We start from the raw sequence: 26846 nt of genomic DNA on the forward strand, positions 1-26846 counted from the left end.
TGCAGTATAATGAACATACTCTATCAAATAGAAGTTATTTATTTTAAACTTAAAACCCACAATTGATCTGTGTTAGATAATGTATTTAGTGCCACCCTGTATATTGTGCACAAGTAGTGCTTACGTCATTAGTTGTTGAGTTTTGAATAAACACATAAAACCTAACATGGTGTCAGAAGCTGGCGTATTCGAAGCCACAATTTCCACAAACAGAAGCAAGACAACACCAATCGAGTGATTATTTCGTCGAAAGAGCTTCATATCTACCCCAGGCTCAAGTGGTAACGTTGCATATTTACCCAACGACACTGAAATTTCGCTTTAAAGTTTGTCACGCTGGTGAGCACGTTTTCTACGGCGGCCATTTGCAATCAGATTTGAACTTATTTATTTATCAGAAAAGTCTGAGAGTTTGACAACATTTTATGTTAGTGTGCATCAGAAATACAATATCAACTGCATAATAGTGTATTGATAGCAGTATTTGCATTTATATACCGAACGATCGATTCTGGGGAAAAAACTACGGTGTGCAGTTGGTGACATTTCAAAATGTCTGTAGTGCGAAGTGAATTACCGATTCCTTTACCTATGAATGTGAAGGGAGACCTCAAAGGGAACTGGAAATTCTTTAAATCACAATGGATGAATTATGAAATAGCCACAGGCCTGGACAAGAAACATGATGCAATCAGGATAGCAACATTATTAACGGTCATTGGCAAAGATTGTTATCATATTTATGAGAACTTAAACCTCACGGAAGAAGAGAGACAGGATATAGCAGCAGTTATAGAAGCACTTCAAAAACACTTTACACCAAAGACAAATGTTATCTATGAAAGATATATCTTCAATACAAGTGATCAACTGCCTAATGAAACACTAAATGACTATATCTGCAGGCTGAGAGAACTCGCGAAGTCGTGCGAATTTCGAAACATGACTGATGATATGATACGTGATCGTCTAGTGTTAGGGACCAAAGACACAGCATCAAGAGGCAGAATGTTAAGAGAAGCCGACTTAACACTGGACAAAGCTATAACAATGTGTTTGACAAGCGAAAGAACTTCATCACAGCTGCAGAAGTTAGAACACAACACCAGTCATACAGCCAATTCAGAACAAGCAGAAGTGAAATACGTCAGTTCAAAAGGAGACAAAGCCTATAAACCCAGAGGAAAACATCCATTCAAAGGTCAAGGGAAGAAACAGCAGAAGACTGTACAGCCAAAGAACAGTGCAATGGTTATTAAGTGCAAGTACTGTGGAGGCACACATCCACGAGACAGAGACAAATGCCCAGCTTTCGGACATACATGCTGGAAATGTAAGAAGAAGAATCACTTTCCAAAAGTTTGTAAACAGACTACTGTGAACAGTATCCAAGATGAAGACACAAGTGACTCAGACTCTGATTCTCTATATGCTGTGAATTCTTCGTCTGGAAAACAGTGGTTCGTAAAAATCCACATGAGTGCTAGTGGAAACAGTTCTAATGTTACCTGTCAATTGGATAGTGGGTCTACCTGCAACGTAATAAACTTTAGGCAGTACGCTCAAATCATGCAAACAGGCGACCCCCCACTGAAACCTACCGAGAAGACACTAAAGCTCTACGGAGGGAAATCGAAACTCATTCCACTTGGCATTGCAACCTTGAAATGCCGGGTGATCCAGTCTGGAAAAACAGAAAATCTTGACTTTTATGTAGTCGAGATGGACCAGACACCTATCCTCTCAGCAGAAGCTTGTGAAAAACTTGGATTACTGACTGTCAATGTAGTTCACAAGCTGACAGCTACGTCATCACAATTTAAGCCAATGTCCAAGGAACAAATCCTTGATGAGTTCAAGGATGTATTTGAAGGACTTGGTGAGTTTGAAGGCGAGTACCACATTGAACTTGACCCAACAGTGAAGCCAGTACAGAGACAGCCAAGAAGGGTACCACAAGCTCTTAAGGGAGAAATTAAGGCAAAAATTGAATCTCTAGTCAAAAGAGGTGTTCTCAAGAAAGTGTCATCACCCACAGATTGGATTAGTAACATGGTTGCTGTCAAAAAGCCTGGTAAACTGAGACTGTGCATCGACCCCAAAGACTTAAACTCTGCTATTAAAAGACCACATTACCAAATGCCAACTGTAGATGATATTCTACCTAAGATATCAAAGGCCAAAGTGTTCACTGTGATGGATGCAAAAGAAGGTTTCTGGCACGTGAAGCTGGACAAGGAATCCAGTCTACTCACCACATTCTGGACTCCATTTGGAAGATACCGCTGGACACGTTTACCATTTGGACTCTCATCAGCACCAGAGGAGTTCCAACGAAAGCAGCATGAAGTATTAGAGGGCCTTCAACATACAGAGGTCATTATGGATGATATCTTGGTCTATGGATCTGGTGAGACTATGGAAGATGCAATTAGGGATCATGATTTTCACCTACAAGCGCTTCTTCAAAGAGCACGTGAAGTAGGTCTGAAACTCAACAAGGAGAAGTTAAAGCTGCGACTCACTTCTGTCAAGTATATGGGTCAGATACTTACCTCTGAAGGAATGTGCCCTGATCCAGATAAGGTGAAAGCTGTTGTCGAGATGCCACGACCCAAGAATGTTAAAGATGTTCAGAGACTTATTGGACTTGTGACTTACCTATCCAAATACTTACCACACTTATCTGAAACTTGTGAACCTCTACGCAGACTTACCGTTAAAGATACCTTATGGCACTGGGAGTCACAACAAGAAAATGCATTTAAAGCAATAAAGCAACTAGTCAGCACTGAACCAGTGTTAAAGTACTATGACGTGAATGAGGAAGTGACTATTCAATGTGATGCATCTGAAGTTGGTTTAGGTGCAACTCTAATGCAGCAAGGGCAACCAGTTGCGTATGCGTCCAAAGCGTTATCTCAGACAGAACAACGCTATGCCCAAATTGAGAAAGAATGTTTGGCAATAGTGTTTGCATGTGAGCATTTCGATCAGTACATCTATGGCAGAGACCTTGTGACAGTCCAGTCTGATCACAAGCCCTTGGAGACAATTTTCAAGAAATCCTTATTAGCAGCTCCAAAACGTCTTCAAAGGATGCTACTTCGTCTCCAGAAGTACAATCTACGAGTAACATACACCAAGGGAAGCGAACTTTACATAGCAGACACTCTGTCAAGAGCCTTTGTGACGGATACCGAATACATTTTCAACGCATTTTCGCAAGAAATCTCACAGATTAATCAAAGTGAATGGATTCCAAAGATCAGCCATTCAAGATTTCAGCAGATCAGAGAGATGACTAACAGTGATCCAGTACTACAAACACTCAAGACTGTCATACTTACCGGCTGGAATGACCGTCAAGAAGATGTCCCAGTAGCAGTCAGAGACTATTGGAACATACGTGACGAGTTAACGGCTCAGGATGGATTGATCTATAAGAGCAACAGAGTCGTGATACCAAAAGTTCTTCGCCCTGAGATGCTCAGTAGAATTCATTCAAGTCACCTTGGAACTGAATCATGTTTAAGGAAGGCAAGAGATGCAGTTTTTTGGCCTAATATGTCAGCTGAACTACGCGACTTCATATCAAAGTGCAGCACTTGCAACAAAATGCAGGACAAACAATCAAAGCAGCCTCTTATCACACATGATGTACCAAAAATACCATGGACAAAGTTAGGAGTTGATATCTTCACTTACCAAAACCAAGACTATCTAGTTACTGTGGACTATTTTAGTGATTTCTTTGAGCTAGATATCCTAACAGACACATCAGCAATGACCGTAATAGATTGTCTCAAGCAACAGTTTGCTCGCCATGGGATTCCGGATACCGTTATTTCTGATAATGGACCTCAGTTTAAATCTGCAGACTTTCACACCTTTGCTTGTGATTGGGAATTTGAACATTCTACTTCATCACCATATCACAGCCAATCTAATGGTAAGGCAGAATCAGCTGTGAAAATTGCAAAGAAATTAGTGAAGAAGTGTATTTCTAGCAAGACTGATATCTGGAAAGCAATTCTAGATTGGCGAAACACTCCTACAAAGGATATGAATTGTAGTCCCGCCCAAAGACTGATGTCTAGGAGGACAAGACATTCCTTACCAACAGCCGCTGCTCTTCTTGAACCAACTATCAGCACAAATACCCATGAAAAGATCATGCGTAAGAGACAACTTTCAAAACAGCAGTATGACAAACATACTAAGGACCTTCCAGAACTACAGATTGGACAAAACGTTCGAATGAAGAAACACCCGAATGATAAATACTGGCAGTTTGGAACATGTACCCAGTCTCTCGGGAACAGGTCATACCTCATCGACTTAGATGGAAAGTCATACCGCAGAAACAGAAGAGAGATGCGCCCAACCAAGGAGGCTCATGATGCAGAAAGAACAGATCCTTTACCCTACAAGCCGGAGGATGATCCACTCATGATTACAAATGAACGTCCCCAGTACGAGAGTGTGAAGCAGCCTATTGCTCCAGAACCACAAACCGCATTTGGATCTTCAAGAGAGACTATCACATCTCCCGCAAGTGACAATAATTGTGCAGTGAATGCTTCAACTAAATTGCGTGGCAGCTCAAGAATTGCCAGATTACCATCAAAGTTCAAGGACTTCATTATGAATTAAGATACATACAAACAGTATGAACTTTTAATTGAAATGTGCATTTTTTTTTCTTTCGTTTTAAAGAAAGGGGGATGTTAGATAATGTATTTAGTGCCACCCTGTATATTGTGCACAAGTAGTGCTTACGTCATTAGTTGTTGAGTTTTGAATAAACACATAAAACCTAACAATCTGTGTCTATTATTGCTTTAGATTGAGAATGACATTGCCTTTATTAATTAACTGAACGATTTCTTAATTGACACCCAATCGTTTAATCCATAAAAAATTATGTGTAATCAAGACGAAACCAATTCTTGAGTTCGCGGCTAAATAAACTCATACATGTATATGAGAGACACAGCTCTCGTGTATTAGATAACTGCTGACCGCTAGGTAGTCCAGCCGCGAGCATGGTGACCGATATTCTCGGCCGCGGGCGAGGGAGAACTTACGTAATGGTACACATACACACAGCTCTGATTCAAGGTAGATTTTAAATGCATGGAGTTCATAAATAAAATGTAATGCATGGAGTTTTTTAATTCCATATTTTGTGGTTTACTAGAAAAGAAAAAGAATGTTTTGTTTTCCAATTGCCAGTTTTAATGATTGTGCACTATAAGAACTTAGCAACAATGACTTAAACTCCTAAAAAAAAGGCATGTACTCCAACAACAACAAAATATTCTAATAAATTATTGCCTCCTGTATAAACCAGCATACTTTCTGCGGCAACTTTATGCCAGTTGTACGCACAAAGACTTTCATTTACTTGTCAAATGAAAACAGGTACATGTCAACATGTAAAGTTTTTTACACTCATACTACACAAATCACTTACAAAATAATATTGTTACGACCTTTATGAGATCCCAACAAACAACTTTTCCAGCGACAACCATATCAAAATCCTAACCGTTTTTGAGTTATAAAGCAAACACTTTTAGGGGCTATTGGCCCTTAATTTAAGGGTCCAGCCCTTTTTTATTGGTGTCAAATAAAAGCCCTTGGTATTCTGCACAACTTTAATTCTACATGTTTTAACAAATTATTTTTCGTTTAAAAGATATAAAGGAAAATATGTCTAAATTTTTGCAATTTTTTGAATCCTGTTTTTTGACCCCCTACCTTTTTCTAAATAAGGAAAGTAATCGAAAAACAAAAACCGATGTGCACCACTACAATGTCTCTGCTATTCAAATTCGTTGGATTCCCATTCCCTGCTATCATAGTCTCGGAGCCTTTGTCTGGAAACAAAAGGCCCTAAAAAATTTTAAAAGGGGAATAACTCTTTAACGAAAAGGGAATTCTAAATTTTATGAATTGCTTAACATAGTGTTTTGTAAAGTACATTAGCCCTGCAAATTTGAGCAAAAACCGTTCAGAAATGAGCAAGATATGAAGCCTCAAAGTTCGCGTCTAGGAAACAAAAAAAAAAAAAAAAAAAGAAAACTAGAGCAAAGCTCGTTGCAAAGCAACGAGTGGGTCTTCCGTTAATGTCGGAATTAAAGCCGGAAGTTCCTGTAAGAAGCAGAGCTCTTAAACCAACAACAAGAGTAACTAAAATAAAAAGATGAAAAAATCGAATTATTCCTGGTACGACTTAACAAAAAACGAATGATTTTAAGTACGAGTTAACAAAAACCTTTCTGATTTCAAGAACGACTTGACAAAAAAAATCCGAATGTGTTCAAGTACGACTTAACAATTATTTTTGGTACGAATTAATTTTACTATGAACATTACGCTATTTTTTAAACCAAGGACGCGTAATCAAAATTTCCGGAAAAAATCAATTTTTAAACCCCGATATCTAAGTAATGCATCGTCCGATTTTCAAAAGGATTTCAGATTTGAATTCACCATGGCAAGTTCTATAAGACTGTAGTATTGTCTTATTTTGTTCAAAAAAATGAAAATTACCAAAAATTGGAACTGCTTCCGGTTTTAGGCAAAATTGATGAACAAAATTTTAAACCCCCCAGTACATTAAAGAATTGATACATCTATCATCAGTAAAAAATTCAAAGCGATATCTTTGAAGTTTACGGAGATTTCTTCCGGACAAAATCACTTTTTTTAAATTCAAAAATGGCCGCCAAATTTGAACGGAAGTGACGTAAATGCTGAAACTTTATCATCTTTTTGGCACGGTAACTTTACAAAAGCTCTGAAAATTTCATTGAAATCGGATGAAAACTTTTTGAGATATAAAGCCGAGAAGGATTCAGAAAAAAAATAAAAAATAAAATAATAATAAAAAGAAACCAAAGAAAAACAAGAGGGTCATCCGTTGGAAACGGAAGACCCTAAATAAGAAAAATCTTAACCCGCACAATAATAGAAAGGTCTTCCGTTTCCAACGGAAGACCTTAAAAAGAAATTCATTGTAAGTTGACCCCTTAAAAGATATTTTCCCCATAAAGTTAATTTAAAAAGAAAATGTAATTTTGAACTTCATCTGATGTTTATTTTTTTTTTTTTTTGTTAATTTTTATTTCGTTTTTTTCTGGCAATAATCATAATGAAATAAAATTCATATTGTTGAATAACAGTGTCTACAATGAAATCAAAATTCATTAATGCTCAAGAATTAAAAAAAGAAAGAAAGAAATTATCTTAAACTGAAGTTTGTGCAAGTACAGTATCAAACAAGTTTTTTTTTTAAATAACGATTATATCGTAAACTAGTAAGTATTAAATTATTCCTTTTTGGTCTTTCTTCCATGAATGAGACAACATTGTTCATTTGATTATTTGATAAAAAGTTAGTAATAGTAAATGTTTAGACGCGTTATATCTATAGTACCCTTTAAAAAAGTTTGCATTAATCTAGAATGATTAATTATTACTTTGTCAAGTTTTCTGATATTCTTCACCTGATTGATTTATAATTTGAGTGAAGTACACTCTCTAAAAAGCGTGGAAAGAGAGATAAATCGTATCATCAAACAACTAAATAATTCCTGTTATCGTTCAATCTATCCGTGCATGTAAGTTATTAAAAATTGATATTAATAAAAAGACTGATTTTGAAAAAAACCCATCTGAAATTAAAATGTTTTTACATTGTCAACCTAGAACGGCCGTGTCATTTCGGGGGAACGAAATAATGTTTTATCATTTGCAATAGGTAAAACTATCAAACTACTAGACTAAGTGTGTAACACTATCAGTAGCTACATGTATAATGGACATCATTATTTGGTTGGACACACGCATGTTAAGAGAATAACATTATGCATTCGGAATATTGCACTGTTTTACCTACAAATTCGCCTGTGTTAAATTTCGCATTGTCCAATGATATATTATTTACTCATAATTAATCACCACAAATGATATATTAAGAAAATATTAATTAAACAATTTTCATAACATAGAAGTCTATTTGAAAAAAAGCCCTATATTTGCAAGATCATTTAATTAAAGTTTATCAACATGAAATATATGTAGAGAAAATGTTCAACAATTTTCAGATTATATTGGATTTAAAATTTATTAAAAAAAGCTTTATATTTGCAATATCTTTATTCTACTTAAGAAAAAGATTAAAATGAAAATTTATCAATAACCGAAATCAAAGAATAAACTTGTTTTTCTTCTTTTCCACCTTGCTGTGTATTTCTATCCATATCCCTTAATTAAATATAGATAAAATCAACATAAAACATTTTAACAATTAATAGATCATTAAATCTATACGAACACATTTTTTAATTCTTCCATAATTTTTACACGAATTCAAGAAATAAATTATTACCTTTATAGAAACACAAGTTATCAAAAATGAAAATCAATATTAGAAATAACAAAATATGAACAATTTATATAACATTGTATGTTGCATTGATATATTGTTTAAAAAGAATAGTTATTGACCAAACCAATGAAATAATTCATATTTCTTAGACGGAAATACTATATAAGGACGAGCAAACCTGGTGCTTACGGGGGTTTATCTGTACTTTAATTGGGGTTCCTTATTAATTAGGGAAAGCGGAATAAAGACACTGTGGTTTTAACAACTTGCCGGCATAACCACCATTGTGTTCCAATCACCACATAGTGCGTGATCGAGATAACGTTCTACTCAATGAAAGCCGTCTGGATTAAACGATTGGCATGAATGATGACATGTCTACACTACAAAGCCATTAAACAGTCTATTAGACGTCAAGTCAATTACCCTTTATTTTAAATATGCAACGCCTCACCTTACTGTTCCACAATATAACGTTTGTTTGTAGAATTAAATTTGTGCAATAATCAACGTAAATAAAGCAATTATAAATGAAAAACTTTTGAAATTCCAATTCACATAATTTTTGGTAAATTACTGTGTTTAATGTTTTCTTATTGTATTTCTTGTATACATGCATGTAAGAATTTGCATTTTACTGGTCCATTAGCGAACAATTTTTTTGGTTGATTCAATATCAAAAATTTAAACGTACATTGCATTTCATTATAATTTCAGAAATAGTTACACTGATGGACCAGGTGTTTTATTTCTAAAAAAAAAATAATTACTCATTTCTGCTCTTGTTGTCCTTGCAAAAGTACCCTGGAAACTTTTTCACTCCCCTGAATATAGCTATACTTGTAAAATAAATGGTTGTTAATGAAACATTTTTTTGATCACAATACTGATATTAAGTGTCAAACTGCATATCATAAGATAGAAATTTTGATGAATGCAGAATAGAAAAATTGATTATTGTAATGCTATAACACCATTTTGACTGTATTGAGTCAAGGAACCATTCAATCGTATCAGAGTTCAGAGTTAAAAATAAAGGAAAACCAAAAGTCCAATAGATGCGCCATCATCTAATGTACGACTACTGTACTAAATTTAATGTTTATGACACAAAACAGTTGTTATTGGAATTTGGTGAACTGGAAAGGACTTAGGATAACATGCGGTGATTTATTATATTGTGCATAATACAAATATATTTTTGATTGTGAATTGGACCGTTGGGAAGGGACTGGGCATAAAGGTGGTGTAAGGGGATGCGGTTCTGAACAAAGAGTGTTGGCATGTTGAAATGAATTGTGAATAATTATATGAGTAGTACTTGTATTCTAAGAATATTTGCTCATTTTTATTTCATTCTCTATATTAATGAAGTTATTGTCTTTTTGTAAAAAAGCTATAGCTCTATATTTTGTGAAAAATGTTTATTTTTGAACTTCCCATTTTATTATTAGTGCTAAATCATAACAGAAGACGAAAGGAGATCCATCTACATCATTAGTCCAGGTATTAAAATAATTGTTCACCACATCAGAATGCATTTATGTATACAATAAAATGCTCTCTTTGGTTATTCATGCGTTATTAAAGGTAGCGATATTGCAGTAAAAATACTGTAAACCAACTTTTATTCGCGTGCGAGAAATTTTCGCGAGGTTAGCGAGAGCCTTGTTGTCGCGAATATTTCTCGCCGCGCACCAATCCATTGTCTATAGTTTTGTTCACAATAAAGGTCTGGATAAGACTTAGTCGCTAACAATATTCGTCGCGAACCAGTTTATCGGCAGTTAATCGCAAAATAAAGTCGCCGCGAATAAAAATTGGTTTACAGTATATAATATGTACGTATTTTTCTTGCAGTCATCACTGTCTTAAAAACAACGGTGAATCATCAAAAACGCTTTTATTGTTTATAATCATTTACGCCTTTATTTTTATAAATATTTGAATTGGTTGTAAAAGGTAAGTATATTAGTAACGTAAAACTTATTTTAATCTATACGGAATAAGCAATAGAAATAACAAAATTGTCTAATGTTGGATAGTGGTTCTAATATCATCATGATTAATTAGTGCAGTCGGTGATGTCTCATAAGTTGCTGAAGGTTTTGACCATTTGATAAACAGATTAGAACTTCATCGTGTAGATTTCAGTCCTGTTATTTTCTATAAAGCCGTTAATTACACTTAATTTCGAAAAAAAATGAAGTCAATCATATTCAGTTGATGTAAATGTATGTTCATATGGTCGGAATGTTATCAAACAAAGAAATATTAAATGATTTGATTATTAAACACTTGCACTTTATTCTATAAATGAAGCAATTTTTTTCTTGATTACAATATAAAATTTCTTATATTAGAAGGACAAACTGTAAGTACAGACTAAAAACTGTCAAATGTTATTGACACTATTTAATAAGAGTGTTCAAAATGAACCTACCTGATCTGTCTCATGCCTATACTAATCAAGTTCCAGAAAAGGAAAATTATCTTAAATTGCCTTACTCTATTTGCCAAATATTCCAGTTATCTTCTCTTCAAAAGAAAAATTATAATTTTATTGTTATACACTATAAAGTAAAACTGATTTGTGCCGAACGTAAAAAAGCGTTACAGTTTGAAAACAAAATCAAATGTGTTTACTTAATATATTGGCTTTTATAGCTTGTCTGGAGTTTTTTTCCCCTTGAATTCAACTGAAATGAACAAACAATTTTGATATTGGTTTATTTTAACACATATCTTTTTAACTGATTTTAGATTTAACGCCATATTGATACAATGATAACATGATAGCCAATAAGAATAAATCGACATTATTTTGTAACTTTATCAATATACATATGATTAATATTCAAATGTTATACATTTTGGAATGAAATGAATTCAGATGTTTCCTACTTTAAATAAAAGTGAATTGCCATTTTGCGATGAATTTTGTTTTTACTTTGTGCAAAATTTTACAGGCAGATATCCTTATTCATTTTAATAATTCTCACGTTTTTAAGATGTGGTCTACAAGTTTTAATGAATTTTTCAGTCAATAGTCAATAAAAATTATAATTTAAAAACTATAACTTAAATTATTTTACAATGATTGATATACAATTCATAACAACTTACATGTATATCCCATGTTAGCACGGATGTTAGCGCGAGAGGGTCATTGATGTGGGAGGAAGCCGGATTACCAGCAGTAAATCAACGTGTTTTAGCTGGCGACTAATATACCCTCTCGCATACAATTACTGTCGATCAGAAGGTACGGACTCGGGTCGCAGTGGTATGAAGTGAGTGCATTGTAAACTGCACTACTTGGACTCTCAAGAATAATAAAAAAAAAAACCATCATACAACATATATACTGTAGTTGTTTATAAATAATAGACATTGTTGTTTATTTTCTTTTGAACCATTTCTAATACAGAAAGTAATCGTTTTCAACAGGCCTAAAATAATCTGACACGTATCCAATTTTTAAACATTTTTAAATGGACCAATACAAACCATCTAGATAATAGAAATAAATACTTGCTGGTGACGGCGGCACCGATGTTAATCGACCCTTCTTCTAACATGCGAATCCTTGCTAAACTAACTGGTTAGATGTGAGATATATTGTTCACTAAATGTCTCTCTGTTTTGCTCAGTTAGACAGAGAAATCAGAAAATGTTTCCGACTGCGACGACTCAATTACATTAAAGCAAATATTATACCGTCAGTCATTTAGCTTATAAAAGAACGAAAAAGATATACTTAAGTTTGCTTTCTTTTATTACAAACAAATATCACAAGAATAAAAACCATATTCCAATTTGAAGTCGTAAGCCGCAACAGGATTTTGTGTGAGTCGATTTGAAACACGGACAGTTTAGTAGACCTGTAATTAAAAAAAGTAAATAATCTCACAGTTCAAATTAAGTAATTTGATAATTCATAACAAATCAATTTCAAACAAAATACTGTACCTTTTTAGGATAGGTAGGTCCGTAACCTCCGGTCAAAAGTCCACCAAAGCTTCCTGCGGAGGCTCCAGCAGAGGCAGCGGAAAGTCCAGCGGCGGCGGCAGCGCTAGCGGCAGCAGATCCACCGAATCCAAAAGGTTGGTAAGATCCGTAATAATATGAAGGGAAACCGTAGGACACTGATGGGTAATATGAAGGGAAAACGGATGGAAAATAGGTGTATTGGCTAGTGTATGGGAAAGAATTGTAGATCAATGGGCCGAATGAAGAAGAGGAAGCAGCAGCGGCGGCGGCAGCGGCATTTTGTCCAGCGGCTGCAGCAGCAGCAGCGGCAGCATTACGTCCAGCGGCAGCAGCAGCAGCGGCGGCAGCGGCACCACCAGCAGCAGCGGCGGAGGAGGCAGCTGAACCACCACCGATTCCGAATAAACCGGTGTTGAGCCCACCGAAAAGGCCTCCTCCTAAGCCGGTTCCGAAAGAAACACCACCCAATCCATTTCCGACAGAGATACCGCTTATGCCACCACCAATTCCACTTCCTACTGAGATACCACCAAATCCTCCACCGATGCCACCTCCAAGACCATAATTATACACTCCCTTTGGATAGTAGTCATTTCCACCGTATGTGGAGTAGTCACTATCTGCAGCAACGCAGAGTGCAAGGCAGGCAATGGTGACAAATCTCAGCATCTTAAATTAAATAGATAAAATATCGAAAAAATGATTTAAATATTATAAAAATTATCACGTGCAATTGGATAAAAAATGAATTTTTGAAAAGTAGTAATGAACGTAAAATGCAGAGGTAGAATAATACGTAGAGTTTTGTTCTTACCTTGGAGGTTGGTGCTTCTCAGTGTTGACGATAAGCAGTGGTGTTCTGACAGTAGAGAGGCCTTTATATAGCTATCTAACCAATTACGTAAAAGGAAGGTCGAGAATATTTTTTATAGAACTGTCAAGATAATTTTCGAAGCAAATTTATAATGATACACGGAAATATTGTGATGATTGACAGGTGAAATGAGTATATTTAAAAAATACATTATGAAATATAACTAAACCTTGCTTTTTGAAAAATTGTTTAGTTCATTTAGTTCATTTCATTTGTTTTAATTCATTTAGTTTGAAAATCTTTAAGCTATATTGCGTCTTTAATTCTCGAGTTAAACAAAAAAAGTTTTCTTTGTTCTAAATTTTTGAAAATCTTTCAGAACTGGCTTAACAAAACTCAATACACATATATGATAACTGGCTAATTAATGAATGTGTGTGTTTTAAAATTCTCTTACATGTAAAAAAAGATCCATTTAAATTATTGAGACCCTGGGCCAGAATCATGAAGGATCTTATACTTTAATCAAGCACATATATTAATATTATATTTAATACTCACTAGTCATAAATCAAAACTTGAATTTTGAAGATAAAAACAATATATAAAATGAATTTGGCGTGGTTTTTTTTTATCAATTTTGTAAAGTATTAACAATTTTTGGTTCTTAAATTTTGTTATCTTTAAGAATTACCTGCAAGTTCGTTAAAAATCAAGATATAGTAAATGAAAGGTGCCTACAGGTTTATGAAATTCAGGATATAAATTTTTTTAATGATGCTTCATAACAAAAGCTTTGTGTCATAGGGTGTACCGGGGCTTAGATTTTTTGGTAAACACAATGAAAAATCAGGTTTTAAACAACCATTTTCTATGAAATATGAAAGATAAAAGTAACAACTCTCGGAGTTTTGTCCATTTTTGACTAATGAAATATATCTAGAATACCTACAGTCTCCCCCAAAACGGCATTAAACAAGCTTTTGACCTCCTCTTTAAAATGATGTTAAATTGAATTAAGGTACCGTGATTACTTTTCTCGTGATTTAATATAGAATGTCAAAATACTGTTTTATTTTCTGCATAATTCCTTTAAGGATGACGTTTACTCAGAATGAAAAAATAATCCACTGATGATAATGAAAAACCATCTATTGTGTATTATAGACCTTTGCTTGTATTGTTATTTTTCATTTTCAGAAAAGTAGGTCAATGACCTACTTTTTGAGTTAACGGCCATTGAATATTCATTAAAAAATCAAGAAAAATCCCATAAAATTTTACACTACGATTGAGATTTTCCTAATTATAAAAATATTACAAATAATTAAACACTTTAAAAAATAAGATACAGTTTATGAATGGTAGTGGCACTAAATAAGTACACAACATTAAGATTTCAGCATCAATTTCAAAAAATAATTCAATCCGAATTTCCTCTATCAGTTTTCAAATCCCTACCCATTTTTGATTCAATTTTACAAAAAATTGAATGATGATAATACAAAAACATTTATGCTATTGAACTACTTATATTGACCTCATTCTGTTGGCATAAAATTTATATGAGGTCAATGGTCAAAATTTTGAGATATGATGACTTTTATCGTTTTTAAGCATTTTTCAATATTTTTATTACTCGTGCCATAAGATTATTTTAATGAATAAGTGAGGTAAAACCAACGGAAAATATGCAAAATTACATAGACTTGAATATAAAATCCTAACTTTCAATATTAGAATATTGCCAAATAACTTTTAGCAGAAAACAAATCTGCAAAATTTAGTCCGAATTTCCTCTGTTTGGCTAAAAGTCAATTTTTGTTTGAGCATAATTCCATAATAAAGTAAAACTATTGAATGTTTTGTCAATAATAATTTATTTCACAAATACTTTTTGTGTTTAGAACAAATTTTACTCATTACATTGAACTTTTTAACAATCGGAATTTGAGAACTCAAACCCTGAGTAAATAACACCCTTAAAGCCGTAAAATACAGGAAAAATTTATCAAATCAATTATGACGTCATAATGGTTCTAGCACCAAAAAGACAGTCTGGAATCATTCTAGATCTTGACCTTAAACTAAATTGTAACATATTTATTTTCATTTCTTTCTTTCTTCTTTTCATATTTTTAATGTATCAAATGTGTCCATACTTAAGCTCTTCAGAATTGAATTAGTCTTTTTCTTGTTAAAATAAGCATGGTCTTAATGGAAATGATATTAATGAGAGTTATAGATTAAAAAGGATTTTATTCAAATGTTTGCTTATATTAAAAAATAAGATCATCCATGAAGGCTTTTTATGAATGGTTTCAATTTTTTCCATAAATGGTTAAAACTTAGACGATGTAGTTTTGAAGCTGTTCTTTAATATAAACAAATGGTCAAAAGGGCTTTCATAACTTTGCTCTTTATTCTAAAACATTTGTTTAATTGAATTGATTGAAGAGCTTGACAAGTGCATCAAATGAATCATGCATTTTAATGAATTGCATGTTCAGTTGCTTTACTTGTGGTCCGTGCTAAATGTACAGGCAAACAGATAAAACATAAAAAGATGAATGATTAATTACTAAAATTATTAATATTCATGCCTCATGCTTTTCCGTTATTTATAATTATGCGAAACATTTCTTAATACATTGATTAAAATTCCTCGTCGTTGTGACATTTACTTCTATCAATTTTTTTTTATATTGGAAATAGAGTATTCGTTGTGCGTGTCATTGAAATGTCAGCATTTTATTTTTATTGGCCCTTTTGTACGTCATTAATTAAAATCAAGGTAATAATCAGGCAACAAGGTAATGAACATTTAATAGCTTTCGTAAAGAATTTTGCTATCTTGAAAAAATCACCGCTGTAATGTTTTTGAAACTTGGCAATGAATTACCATCTGTGTATAATAAAGATACGTATGTTTTTTTTAAAGTCCGGCATAAAAAAATCTTTTTGTTGATATGATGAAAATATCCTGTAAATTTTCGGCCTAAAATGTTGATATTGATTTGCAAACAATGATTAATCTGCATTATTTTTAGAGGGAAGTTTACTAGTTGATATTTTAGCATATAAAGTGTACTAACTGATTAATTTATTGCACCTCGCTTTAAACAGACAAAAACTATTCTGGGCTGAAAATCTTTCTTTTCCTTCACTTTGTCAAAAATGTGTGTTGATCGACTGCACAGCGCTTACATCCCAAAACGTTTGAATTGCTTCTTAACCTTTGCCTCGTCTTGACGTGATGTGACAGATGTTTTTATCGGATTTTGGCGTCCGTATCGGTAATATATTATTTGACTTCGGCGTGACCATTGAGTCCCTCTCATTGATTGTCATTAGACCGACACGAATATATAACTCCTGATTATTTGATAATTAACAATAGTGCCACATTATAAATAATGTTTTACAGATGTTCTGCTCACGCTCTCTAAGGAGGACTACGACAATTGATTTAAGTTGAAAACGTTTTCAAAGAGGTGAGAGTATAAGATTTTGTTTTCACAAATCGTTACCAAAGCCATATTTTTGAGTTAATCAATTTATTAATACTTCCATTTCGTCAGTAAATGACATTCCTTTTTATAAAATGTCAATATATCTAAAAGCATATCATTTGTTGCTAAAGGACACAGATTGCCTTTAATTAACAGTGTATTTATCATGAAGCTTTTATCAGGAACCATTTAATTTACTGGTTCAAAATAATTACTCTCGGTGCAAACTTTTTTCTAAAAAATGGAGCTTTACGACAAAGAGCACACGGCGGATGTGCCCAGTCAACAGAGGATGCTCACTCCTCTTAGGCACCTGATCCTATAGCTACCTCCAATGTCATGGAGATCCGTGTTTGTTCAAGGTTTGTATTTTGACCATCACAACAAACCAAATCATCAACGTTTCGTTTTTCCCTATTATGACATTTTCCCAATTTTGACATTTACCTCGATTATGACAGGCTCATTTGTGACAAGGAGCACACGGCGGGTGCGACCGGTCAGCAGAGGATGCTCACTACTCCAAGGCAGCTGATACTACCTCTAACTTTCTAGGGGTCCGTTCTGCTCTTCTTTGAATTTGTACTTCGTTTTATTTGTCTATTGCACTGTTGTTGAAGTGATGTGCATATTGAATAAAAGTAACAAAAGTTTTTTATAATTATGTCATATCACAAAAACTGAGCTTATAAATATATTTCGAGAATTCTCATCTCTATCGATTTTACACTTCATTATCTTTCAAAATATTACCTCAGTATTTTGTTTTGCAAATATTGAACATTTTAAAGATTTTTTAATATTATGTAGATATTGTAATTTTCGTCTTATTTATTTGCGAAAAATGCTGCAACAGCCAATAGAATTATTAAATTTGCTTCATCAATGAAAAATTAATACTTTAAAACATGTTCTTTTGAAATGCATATCTAGTGGCGATAAATCAAGAAAACATTACTAACATTAAGCCAAGAATATCGATAAATATGTATGCTATAATATATTTTACAATAATGGTATCATTTCAAAACAAGTCGTATATAAACGCTGAATTAACAAATTCTGAAAAGGCACAACATTTAAATGTTTTAGAAATAATACTTAATGATATATAGTTTAACTTTGTAAGAAATATCTTCTTGAGAATTCTGTATTGCAGCCAGTGTATTAAGGATTAAGGAAATTTAAGCAGTAGTTTTAAGAATGAAAAAAAAAATGAATGAAACAATATTACAGGTTTCTTTTTTGAATTTGACGTTGGCAAAAAATATCAACTTTTAGTAAGAATAAAGTAAAAATGTGACAGTTAAGATTTTTCAAAGATCTCATAGCATACTAGATCTCAGAAAATTACATAGAACATTGATTGCAGAATTGTATTGCTTTGTAAAATCATTTTACTACATACACAATCGAACTTTAATAAAAGTTCCTCTCTTAATAATGTATGTCACTTTTGTCCTAAAATCATAAAATACTCTATTCCTAATAAACCGAAAGTTGTACAAAGTCAATTAAGAATATGTAAAGACTTTTTCAATAGCCGTTTACTAACCAAATAAAGTAATATTACGACTCACTTAATCAGACATATACTAGATATAATACCCCATGCAAGCGCGGAGATTTACACATTACATATATTATGATGTTATGCTTATGTTGAACCATAATTTTTTGATTATTATTATATATACTTTGTCCGATTTTTTCCTCATTTGTTTCTTTAGAATTAGAATAAAAACAAACAGAAGTATTGGACATTAAGATGAGCGGGCAGCGATGAAAAAACTAAACTGAAATAAATAAAATATACATGTATGGGACTTTAATCCTGTTTGTTGTTGCTGATTGAAAAAATAAACCTTTTTTATTGTATTTATTACAAACCAGTGAATGGGTATTTAGTGTATCCATCTTTAAAGAGACAGTGCAGCTGAAAACACATGTGTGACTAACTTCAGATTAACCTATTGTATCGTTAGGGGATAAGAAATAACGTTGATTGTAATAGTTGAAATTCAAAAAAATCCCTTTCATATACCTAATTAACGTAATTATGAGCTTCCGGAAATTCAAGGATCGTACAAACCGGAATAACCTTATATCGTTTATTTGTACCACGTGAACTTTGACAGTAATTGACACGTGCTGAAAACTACACGATCTTCATCCGACAACGGTCATCATGATAAACGAGGTTAAAAGGATTCTCTAAACGCAACACATCATCACTTTCTCAATAATTTATTAATGATTTACCAACGTTGGTCCATTTTGAAATGAACAAACATAAATATGTCAAATAACTCCGCAAGATGCCTCATTTACAAAAAAGAATTTAGGTTGTAGCAACTCCTATGATAAACACGAAAAATACATGCTTACAAAATAATAATTGTGGTTATTTTAAAAACTTTGAACAATTATTACCTGGGAGAATTAGAAAAGAGATATTTTTATCAACAAACATGTCCAGGAAAAATCTTCGCGTGCCCTGCATGTGTTTTGTTTACAGTAAATACGCATGCGTAATACTATAGAAGGCTGAACCCCGTAACACGTTGCGATGTAAATATAGGATAGGTTATTCGTAATTATTAATTTTAATGAAAAAAATTAGATTTATTTCATGGAGAATTTTGTAATTTTCTGAAAGTTTATACATTCATGAGTAGTACAAAAATATCGAACCCGATCGGAAAATTTTTTCAAGTCGGTTTATTGATAAGATGCGGCGTACTGTCTTCTTAAATTTGGTTTTTGAGGTCGATTTTTAATATAATTTCTATCACTGTCCCAAATAAGAATTTCAGATAAAAGGCTGTTTTAAAAAGCAGTCAAGAGGGGGTAGGGCATCCCCGTTAATCCCGTTTTATGCATACATCATTTATCCATTTAGACGTAGAATCAACAATCTGTTCATTAATCTTTACAAATTATTGTCTAATGTTTACAACCAATCTGTCGTGGCATGAAAATGTATGAAATCAAAACACGCGAGAGTATGCAATATTATCCATACACATGGATATTAAAATTTTTAAACCAAAGTATCTGCCCGCGATGCATGATTAACACATCCTAATCTTTTCGTTAATTAGTCAATCCGCGTTCTTAATTACCCAGTTCTGGAAAGTTCTAACCCTTTCTCTCACCAGAAGTCGTGCTCCGCAAGCGAATGTATATCAAAACTAAAATCGTCCACTAAAGACACGAATTAACTCATTTTATTTATTCAACTTTTGTTAAATCTTAATTCAATGTATTCTCTAAATAGGCTCACAGTAAATATATTTACTCTTTACGTAATAATTCAATATTATTTCATTGCAAGTATATATTTTGATCGAGACTATCCATGACCTGGATCCGCCGATGCATGTCCACCACCTAAGTCTCTCATTTTTGCTATTTTGGGCTTGTTTATAATGTGAATTCTTATTTGACAGTGATTTAGAGATAGGTCGTTGCAGGTGCTATTATTATAAACATTCAGAGCTCATTTAACATTGACATTAACATTGACAAAAATCAAGCCATAGTCTGCTTAATTTGTCCATGATGAATGTTTAAAATACCAACAAAGAGCGATATCAGTAAGAAAATATATCCTTACCAAATGACATTGTTTAATAACTCTTTGTTTATAACAATATGATTTACACGCTATAATGCTGAAATGAGTCGCTAATAGAGGATTTAATTATCTAAATATACAACACTATAATTGATAAGCTAAATTGCTATAATCATACGATTTTATCGGACTCAATTACCAAAGCATATAACAATAAAATTGATAAGCTAAAATATATGAGATATATAAGAAATATATAAATTGAGCTATATTTAGGCGGGTTAAGAAAACGTGACAGAAGGGCTAGGCTTGCTGAGCCTTGTTCATGTTTCGGACCCGAGCCCAAATATAGCTTATACTTTGACACATTTATGTTTATTCCACAATATAATATCAATTTTACGCTTCAAACGAGCTATTTTCAACAAATTTAGCTGAATATCTGCAGTTGAAACTATCACGCCATTGCGTCAAACAAGCAAAAAGATGACGTCACAATACAAATGAAAGCATGCGTACTCGATCTGTACTCGGCTTCCGCAACACAACGTAGAGATCGTTGTGTGTCTCGTTTCCTTTTCCTTTATCCGTTATTGTATTTCAGTGGTAAGAAGTGATTGGAGTATTCGTAGTTAAATTAAAATATAATTAAGTTGATTTAGAATATGAATACTATTTAGAAATAAACCACTATGAGTTGGATATGATAAACCTCGCTATCTGTATTAATTACTTAAGAGGGGTAAGTCCTTGCCGACTGCTCGTACCCGCCGTGTGCTCATTATCAAGATCATAGAAAACGGAAGAGACTGCAGTCAGCCCGATGTATGAACGGTCTAACTTATATGAAAAACGTCAGTCAGCATGTTTTTAATGAAAGACTGTACTTGCTGACAAGGTCACTGTATCAACCATTGAATGAACAACATGGACCTCTAAAAAGATAGAGGTAGGATCAGGTGCCTTGTGTAAAGATGATTTTAATCGAGGTTCTTGATATTCTTGTTCCAACAACTTGTTTGGAAGTAGCATGTCCCGTTTAAGAAACTGTCTGTATGTAGAGCATGATCTTGCATAACGAATAAGCTGAGATATGTAAACCCATAAGCAGGTGATGATGACGTGTTATTCATACGTACGAAAAGTTTATTATAAAAACTATCACGTTTATCATGTAATTTTATTGTCAGTTTACCATTACCTTCTTTCTCTAAGGAAATATTTAAATATGAAACAGATGTCTCAGAATATGTGGGGTTTTTTTTCAAGCTCACTTGGATAAATTAAATTGATAAAAGAGTGAAAGTAACTGTTGTTAATAAATAAATCGCCATCAATATATCTAAATGTCGAGTTGAAGGCAACAGCAAGTGCTTTATTCTTTCCTTGCAAAAGCTTTTGAATAAATTCTGCTTCACTTCATATGGATATAAAAAAGAGTCAGCCAATTGAGGAGCACAATTTTTGCCAATAGGAATTCGACTGAATGTTGGAAGATCTGGTCACGAAAAACTACATAGATGTTATCTATCAGAAATTCAAGCATCTTTTGAAATCAACCTCAGAGTACGTTTTATGTGAGCAATCAGAATAGTTTTTAAAAAAATTATTTGATAAGGTAGAACAATTTACGAGTTCAGTTTTTATTCAAGAAACATCTGTCGATGATATAAAAAACCTAGATTTTATTTTGTCATGGGTAATGGATGTAAAAAGCGTTTAGAAATCGTACGTTTTGATGTCATTCATTTTGGTAAGATTTTGTGACCTCAGAGATTTTAATAATTCTTTAGAGTTTTACAATATTCATATCTGATTTACAGAGCATTTTGATTATATTGTTGTACAGTACTCATGAAGTTTCTTCTTTACTACTGAAAAAAACCCCAAAATAGTTAGGAGTGACGAAAAAGGCTTGGTAGAATATTTACCTGAACCTGCTATATATCTCTATAAGGATTTTTGTGAAGCTTTGGTATCCAGTATAAATACGTTACATCAAATTCTTGTTTTTTCGAAGGGTGGGTGAATTATCCAAAAACTAAAGTAGTTCGTGCTTTGGAATATTGTTGTGGGTGTTAGTAGGATTACCACGTGTCGAATTGAAACCCAGTACTTAAAAATACAACAATTATGTGCCTTACAAGCAAAGAGAACATTGTATCTCTTCAGCAGGGACCAGTACGTACTGATCGTGCAATCTCGTTAGTTCTTTTTTCACTTCTGCTTTATTGAAAAAAGAAGGATAATTGGTTTTCATTTGGCCTTAGCTCAGTCGTTTAATACGAGATTTTGATATGCACCTGATGCGTTTTACTCATTCTGACAAAATGTGAAAGTCGTTTTGTTCAAACTTGGCCCATTTCTTGGCGTAATCTTCAATAGAATTCATGATATTTATTTACAACACCAGGTGAAGGATCTAGGCTCCCTAAATTTTGGTCCTTTCATAATCAGTGATCTTAGATCTTCGTTGTTTAGAATATTGACATCACAAGTTATGACGTGTCCGGCAGGACTATAGATTTATGATTAAAAACATTGACACGTTGAAGGATTATCTTTCAGGTGTTTAATTTTAAGGCCTTGTAGAGTTTGTTTGTAACTAAGGAATTTAAAAATAATGGTTTAAGTATAACTTTAGGAAATACAATGTAGGTTGACTATATTCTTAAAATATGGCAAAATGCAGAACTGAACTTTTTTGTAATTATTTTTTTTTTACTTATCTCAAATGCATCGAATACCTTTTGGGCATACTGCAGTTTGAAAAAATTACTGGGTGCATGAACAGTATTTTCTGTTTGTGTAGCCTATAGGTTTACAAAGCCGATAATAAGTAATATCAGAAATCATGAATTAATTTATATAATTTAATTTTTGATATAAATAATTTAATCATCCAAAGTGGATGTCTATTTATGTAACGCAATGGTTATTCATGAAGCATTAAGCTTCAAACCCGTACAACTACCTGCTGGGGGTAACATGAAAGCGGCATTCTTGTTACTAGACCGTACTTTTGACCTGCGAAACATTGGCAAACTAAACTTTCTGATTATATGTAAAATAAACTTTTCATAAAGAGTGCCACTATTTCCCTCGATTAGAAAAAGCTGGCAATAACTCTAATTGTTGCGGCCGATTGACTTTTCTGCAAAGATTATATCGTCAATTATCTACCTTATATTAAAAAATAAATATATACTTGAGTTTGCATTGCTTTATTTGAAAAAAAGATATACAAGAATTGAAACCATATTCCATATTTAAGTCGTAAACCGCAGCAGGATTTTGTGAGTCAGTTGGATACACAGATAGTTTAGTAGACCTGTAATTCAAAAAAGTTTGTAATAATACATTTAAATCAAATAATGTGATGATTTATTACAAATCAATATGATCTAATTGAATATACCTTTTTTGGATAGCTAGATCCATAACCTCCAGTCAAAAGTCCACCAAAGCTTCCTGCGGAGGCTCCAGCAGAGGCAGCGGAAAGTCCAGCGGCGGCGGCAGCGCTAGCGGCAGCAGATCCACCAAATCCGAAAGGTTGGTAAGATCCGTAATAATATGAAGGGAAACCGTAGGACACTGATGGGTAATATGAAGGGAAAACGGATGGGAAATAGGAGTATTGGCTAGTGTATGGGAAAGAATTGTAGATCCATGGGCCGAATGAAGATGAGGAAGCAGCAGCAGCGGCGGCAGCAGCATTTTGTCCAGCGGCGGCAGCAGCAGCAGCGGCAGCATTACGTCCAACGGCAGCAGCAGCGGCGGCGGCAGCATTACGTCCAGCGGCAGCAGCAGCAGCGGCAGCAGCGGCACCACCAGCAGCAGCGGCGGAGGAGGCAGCTGAACCACCGCCAATTCCTAGTAAACCAGAGTTGAGTCCACCGAAGATACCTCCTCCTAATCCGGTTCCGAAAGATATGCCACCCAATCCACTACCAACAGAGATTCCGCTAACACCTCCACCAATTCCATTTCCTACTGAGATACCACCAATGCCTCCACCGATGCCACCCCCAAGACCGTATTTATACACTCCCTTTGGATAGTAGTCACTTCCACCGTATGTGGAGTAATCACTATCTGCAGCAACATAGAGTACAAGGCAGGCAATGGCGACAAATCTCAGCATCTTAAATTAGGAGAAATATTGATAAGGATTAGAATAGATGAATTAAAAATAAACGAAGTAGAGTTCAAACAGCAATTCTATATTTTCTTATGTTAAATAAGTAACAAAAATAAATGCAGAAAAACATTTATTACGGAATTGTACTTACCTTGGAAGTTGTTGCTTTCACTGTTGACGATAAGCAGTGTTGTTTTGACAGTCGCCAGCCCCTTATATAGTCAATTTACCAGTTACGTAGAAGGAAGGTCAAGAATATTTTTTATTAAGATCGCAAGATAATTAGAAAAGAATCTATAATGATTCAAGGAAATAATATGATGATTGACAAGTGAAATGAGCATATTTTATGTTAGATCATTGTGGATTTTCAGTTAAGAAACCGCTTTTCAGAAACTCATTTGAACCCAATCATTTAGTTTTAAAGCTTAAAATAGGTAACCTTTTAAATTCTGATTTCAACACCTATAATACTTTTTGTGTTTTATTCTGATAATCTTTTAAGTTTGACATAATAAAACTAATTACTGTGTATTGGCATATAACCATGCTGGTTTTAACTTAACTAAAAATCTGTCAATACTCGAGCTTTACAGAATCACTTTCAATTTCTTCTTGTAAAGAAAAAAAAAATTTAAAGTAATTGTTAGAAAAGACTGATATTTTTAATTTCATATATGTTGCTTTTATACGATATATAATATGATTGTTTCACCATATACTTTCAATTGCTTTTAAAGCAGCGATTATTTTGATTTTATTTATTACAAGTGAACGTAAATACAGATTTGCAGAAAAAATTGCATAACCTTGCTTTCTTTTCTAAAACATATATTCATCTCTAAAATACGTCTAGGGCTAAACTCGTTCATCGAATGAAACAACCATTGTAATGAAATGCATGTTCATTTTCTTTACTTGCGATTGATGCTTAATGAACAGAACATAATTTAACAATAAAAATAAATGATTAATTACCTAAATTATTAAGATTCGTGCACCAGGCTTTTACATTATTCATAATTATAGGACACTTTTTAATACCGAAGTGATTCAACTCTCCCTTTGGCGTGACATTCTAGTTCATCAAGGTTTTTTTTATAAAACAAATAGAAAATTTGTTATCCATGTCTTTGAAATGTCAGAATATTAAGTTTATAGACCCCTCTGTCCGTCATTAATTAAAGTCAAGATAATCATCATGTTACATGGCTACGGATATTTAATAATTTTTTAATTTGAAAAGATTATTGCTTACTTCAAATAACCAATTAAGTTTTTAAAACTTTGTCAAAGATACTTCTAGTTTGTAAATAAGTGGGTTTTAAAAATATTTCTAATATTTCTGGTATAATACGTTAATAAATTCTTTTTTTGAAATTATGAAAATACGCGGTGAATAGACATTGTAGATTTCCTAATCTAAGAAATGATGACGATATGTAAAATTATTAAATAAATCCATTTTTGTATTGATTAAGGTTGATACTGATGCATTTTATGTAAATTTTTGCAAAGGCATGATGTTGATTTTTGCATGATTATGCAGTTTATTTTAAGAAACTTATTTAATCATCATAATTGCAAAACAAAAATTAGAATCATATGGACGACGATAATATTCACATTGTGGGTATGCCCTGTTAAAGGTCAAAAGACTTAATATTTTACGCGCATTTTTAACGAATGCGCAATCGCCAATGATTTTTTTTAAAAATGCAGTTATACGCGGAGATCCTGAAAATCTTTACAGAGGTTTCTGAGAAATAATTTTTTTCCGGGGAGGGGGAATATGCGCGGATCCAGACAAATCCGTAATTTTTATCGTCACTATTCAATTAATTATTTTTGAAATTATCGGATTGCCTACGTTACCTTTCAATGAAGTTAAACATAAACTACGAACCAGTTAGTCTCGGTGAGAATTTGGCCAACTCGCGTACGCGTACGAAAGAAATAGTTATATTCAAGAGAATGAATTAAGTATTGAATTGCACATTCACTTGCTTCACTGCTAGTATTTGCTATATGAACAAGAGAGCAGTTTTAACTATGAAAAAATAAGGATTAAATATTTAAAGTATTTTTTTTATGCCTGATAGTTTCACTTATTAATAATAATGCAAAACTTTATATATATATTTCAAAATGTTAAATGCTTGTTGCGGTGACATTAAGGTCGTTTCTAATTAGAAATGGAGGATTTGATCTTTCTGTCTTTAACAGTTTTTTAGCAGTTTAGATTCATTTACACTTCTGTACACCATTACCTAAAGCCGATGAAATAATCATGTCACACACTTATGAAATATTAATGGGTTTTTTTAGCAGATAGTTCTTGATAATTCTGGCATAATCGGTCCATATTTTCGTTTTGTTTTTAAGACATTCATTTCCTTTTTAGT

General features: G+C 33.3%; 3 protein-coding genes across 3 annotated transcripts; 1 reads left to right on the forward strand and 2 right to left on the reverse strand.

Moving 5' to 3' along the window:
* The first annotated feature begins 552 nt into the window (after positions 1-552).
* On the forward strand, positions 553-4656 carry LOC128176971 (uncharacterized protein K02A2.6-like). Its single transcript, XM_052843479.1, has one exon. The coding sequence runs from the start codon at positions 553-555 to the stop codon at positions 4654-4656; it is 4104 nt and encodes a 1367-aa protein (XP_052699439.1).
* Positions 4657-12161: 7505 nt separating this feature from the next.
* Positions 12162-13255, reverse strand: LOC128178521 (shematrin-like protein 2). The gene is made up of 3 exons (XM_052845727.1): positions 13209-13255; positions 12374-13063; positions 12162-12285 (listed from the first exon to the last, which is right to left on the reverse strand). Exons 2-3 carry the CDS (start codon positions 13061-13063, stop codon positions 12277-12279), a joined length of 699 nt encoding a protein of 232 aa, XP_052701687.1. The 5' UTR covers positions 13209-13255; the 3' UTR covers positions 12162-12276.
* A 10253-nt stretch (positions 13256-23508) lies between these two features.
* LOC128178013 (shematrin-like protein 2) lies at positions 23509-24635 on the reverse strand. Its single transcript, XM_052845000.1, has 3 exons — positions 24593-24635; positions 23719-24444; positions 23509-23631 (listed from the first exon to the last, which is right to left on the reverse strand). The coding sequence occupies exons 2-3, from the start codon at positions 24442-24444 to the stop codon at positions 23623-23625; spliced, it is 735 nt and encodes a 244-aa protein (XP_052700960.1). The 5' UTR covers positions 24593-24635; the 3' UTR covers positions 23509-23622.
* Positions 24636-26846: the final 2211 nt, after the last annotated feature.

The sequence above is a fragment of the Crassostrea angulata genome, chromosome 3 (genome assembly GCF_025612915.1).
Source record: "Crassostrea angulata isolate pt1a10 chromosome 3, ASM2561291v2, whole genome shotgun sequence".
NCBI lineage: Eukaryota > Metazoa > Mollusca > Bivalvia > Ostreida > Ostreidae > Magallana > Magallana angulata.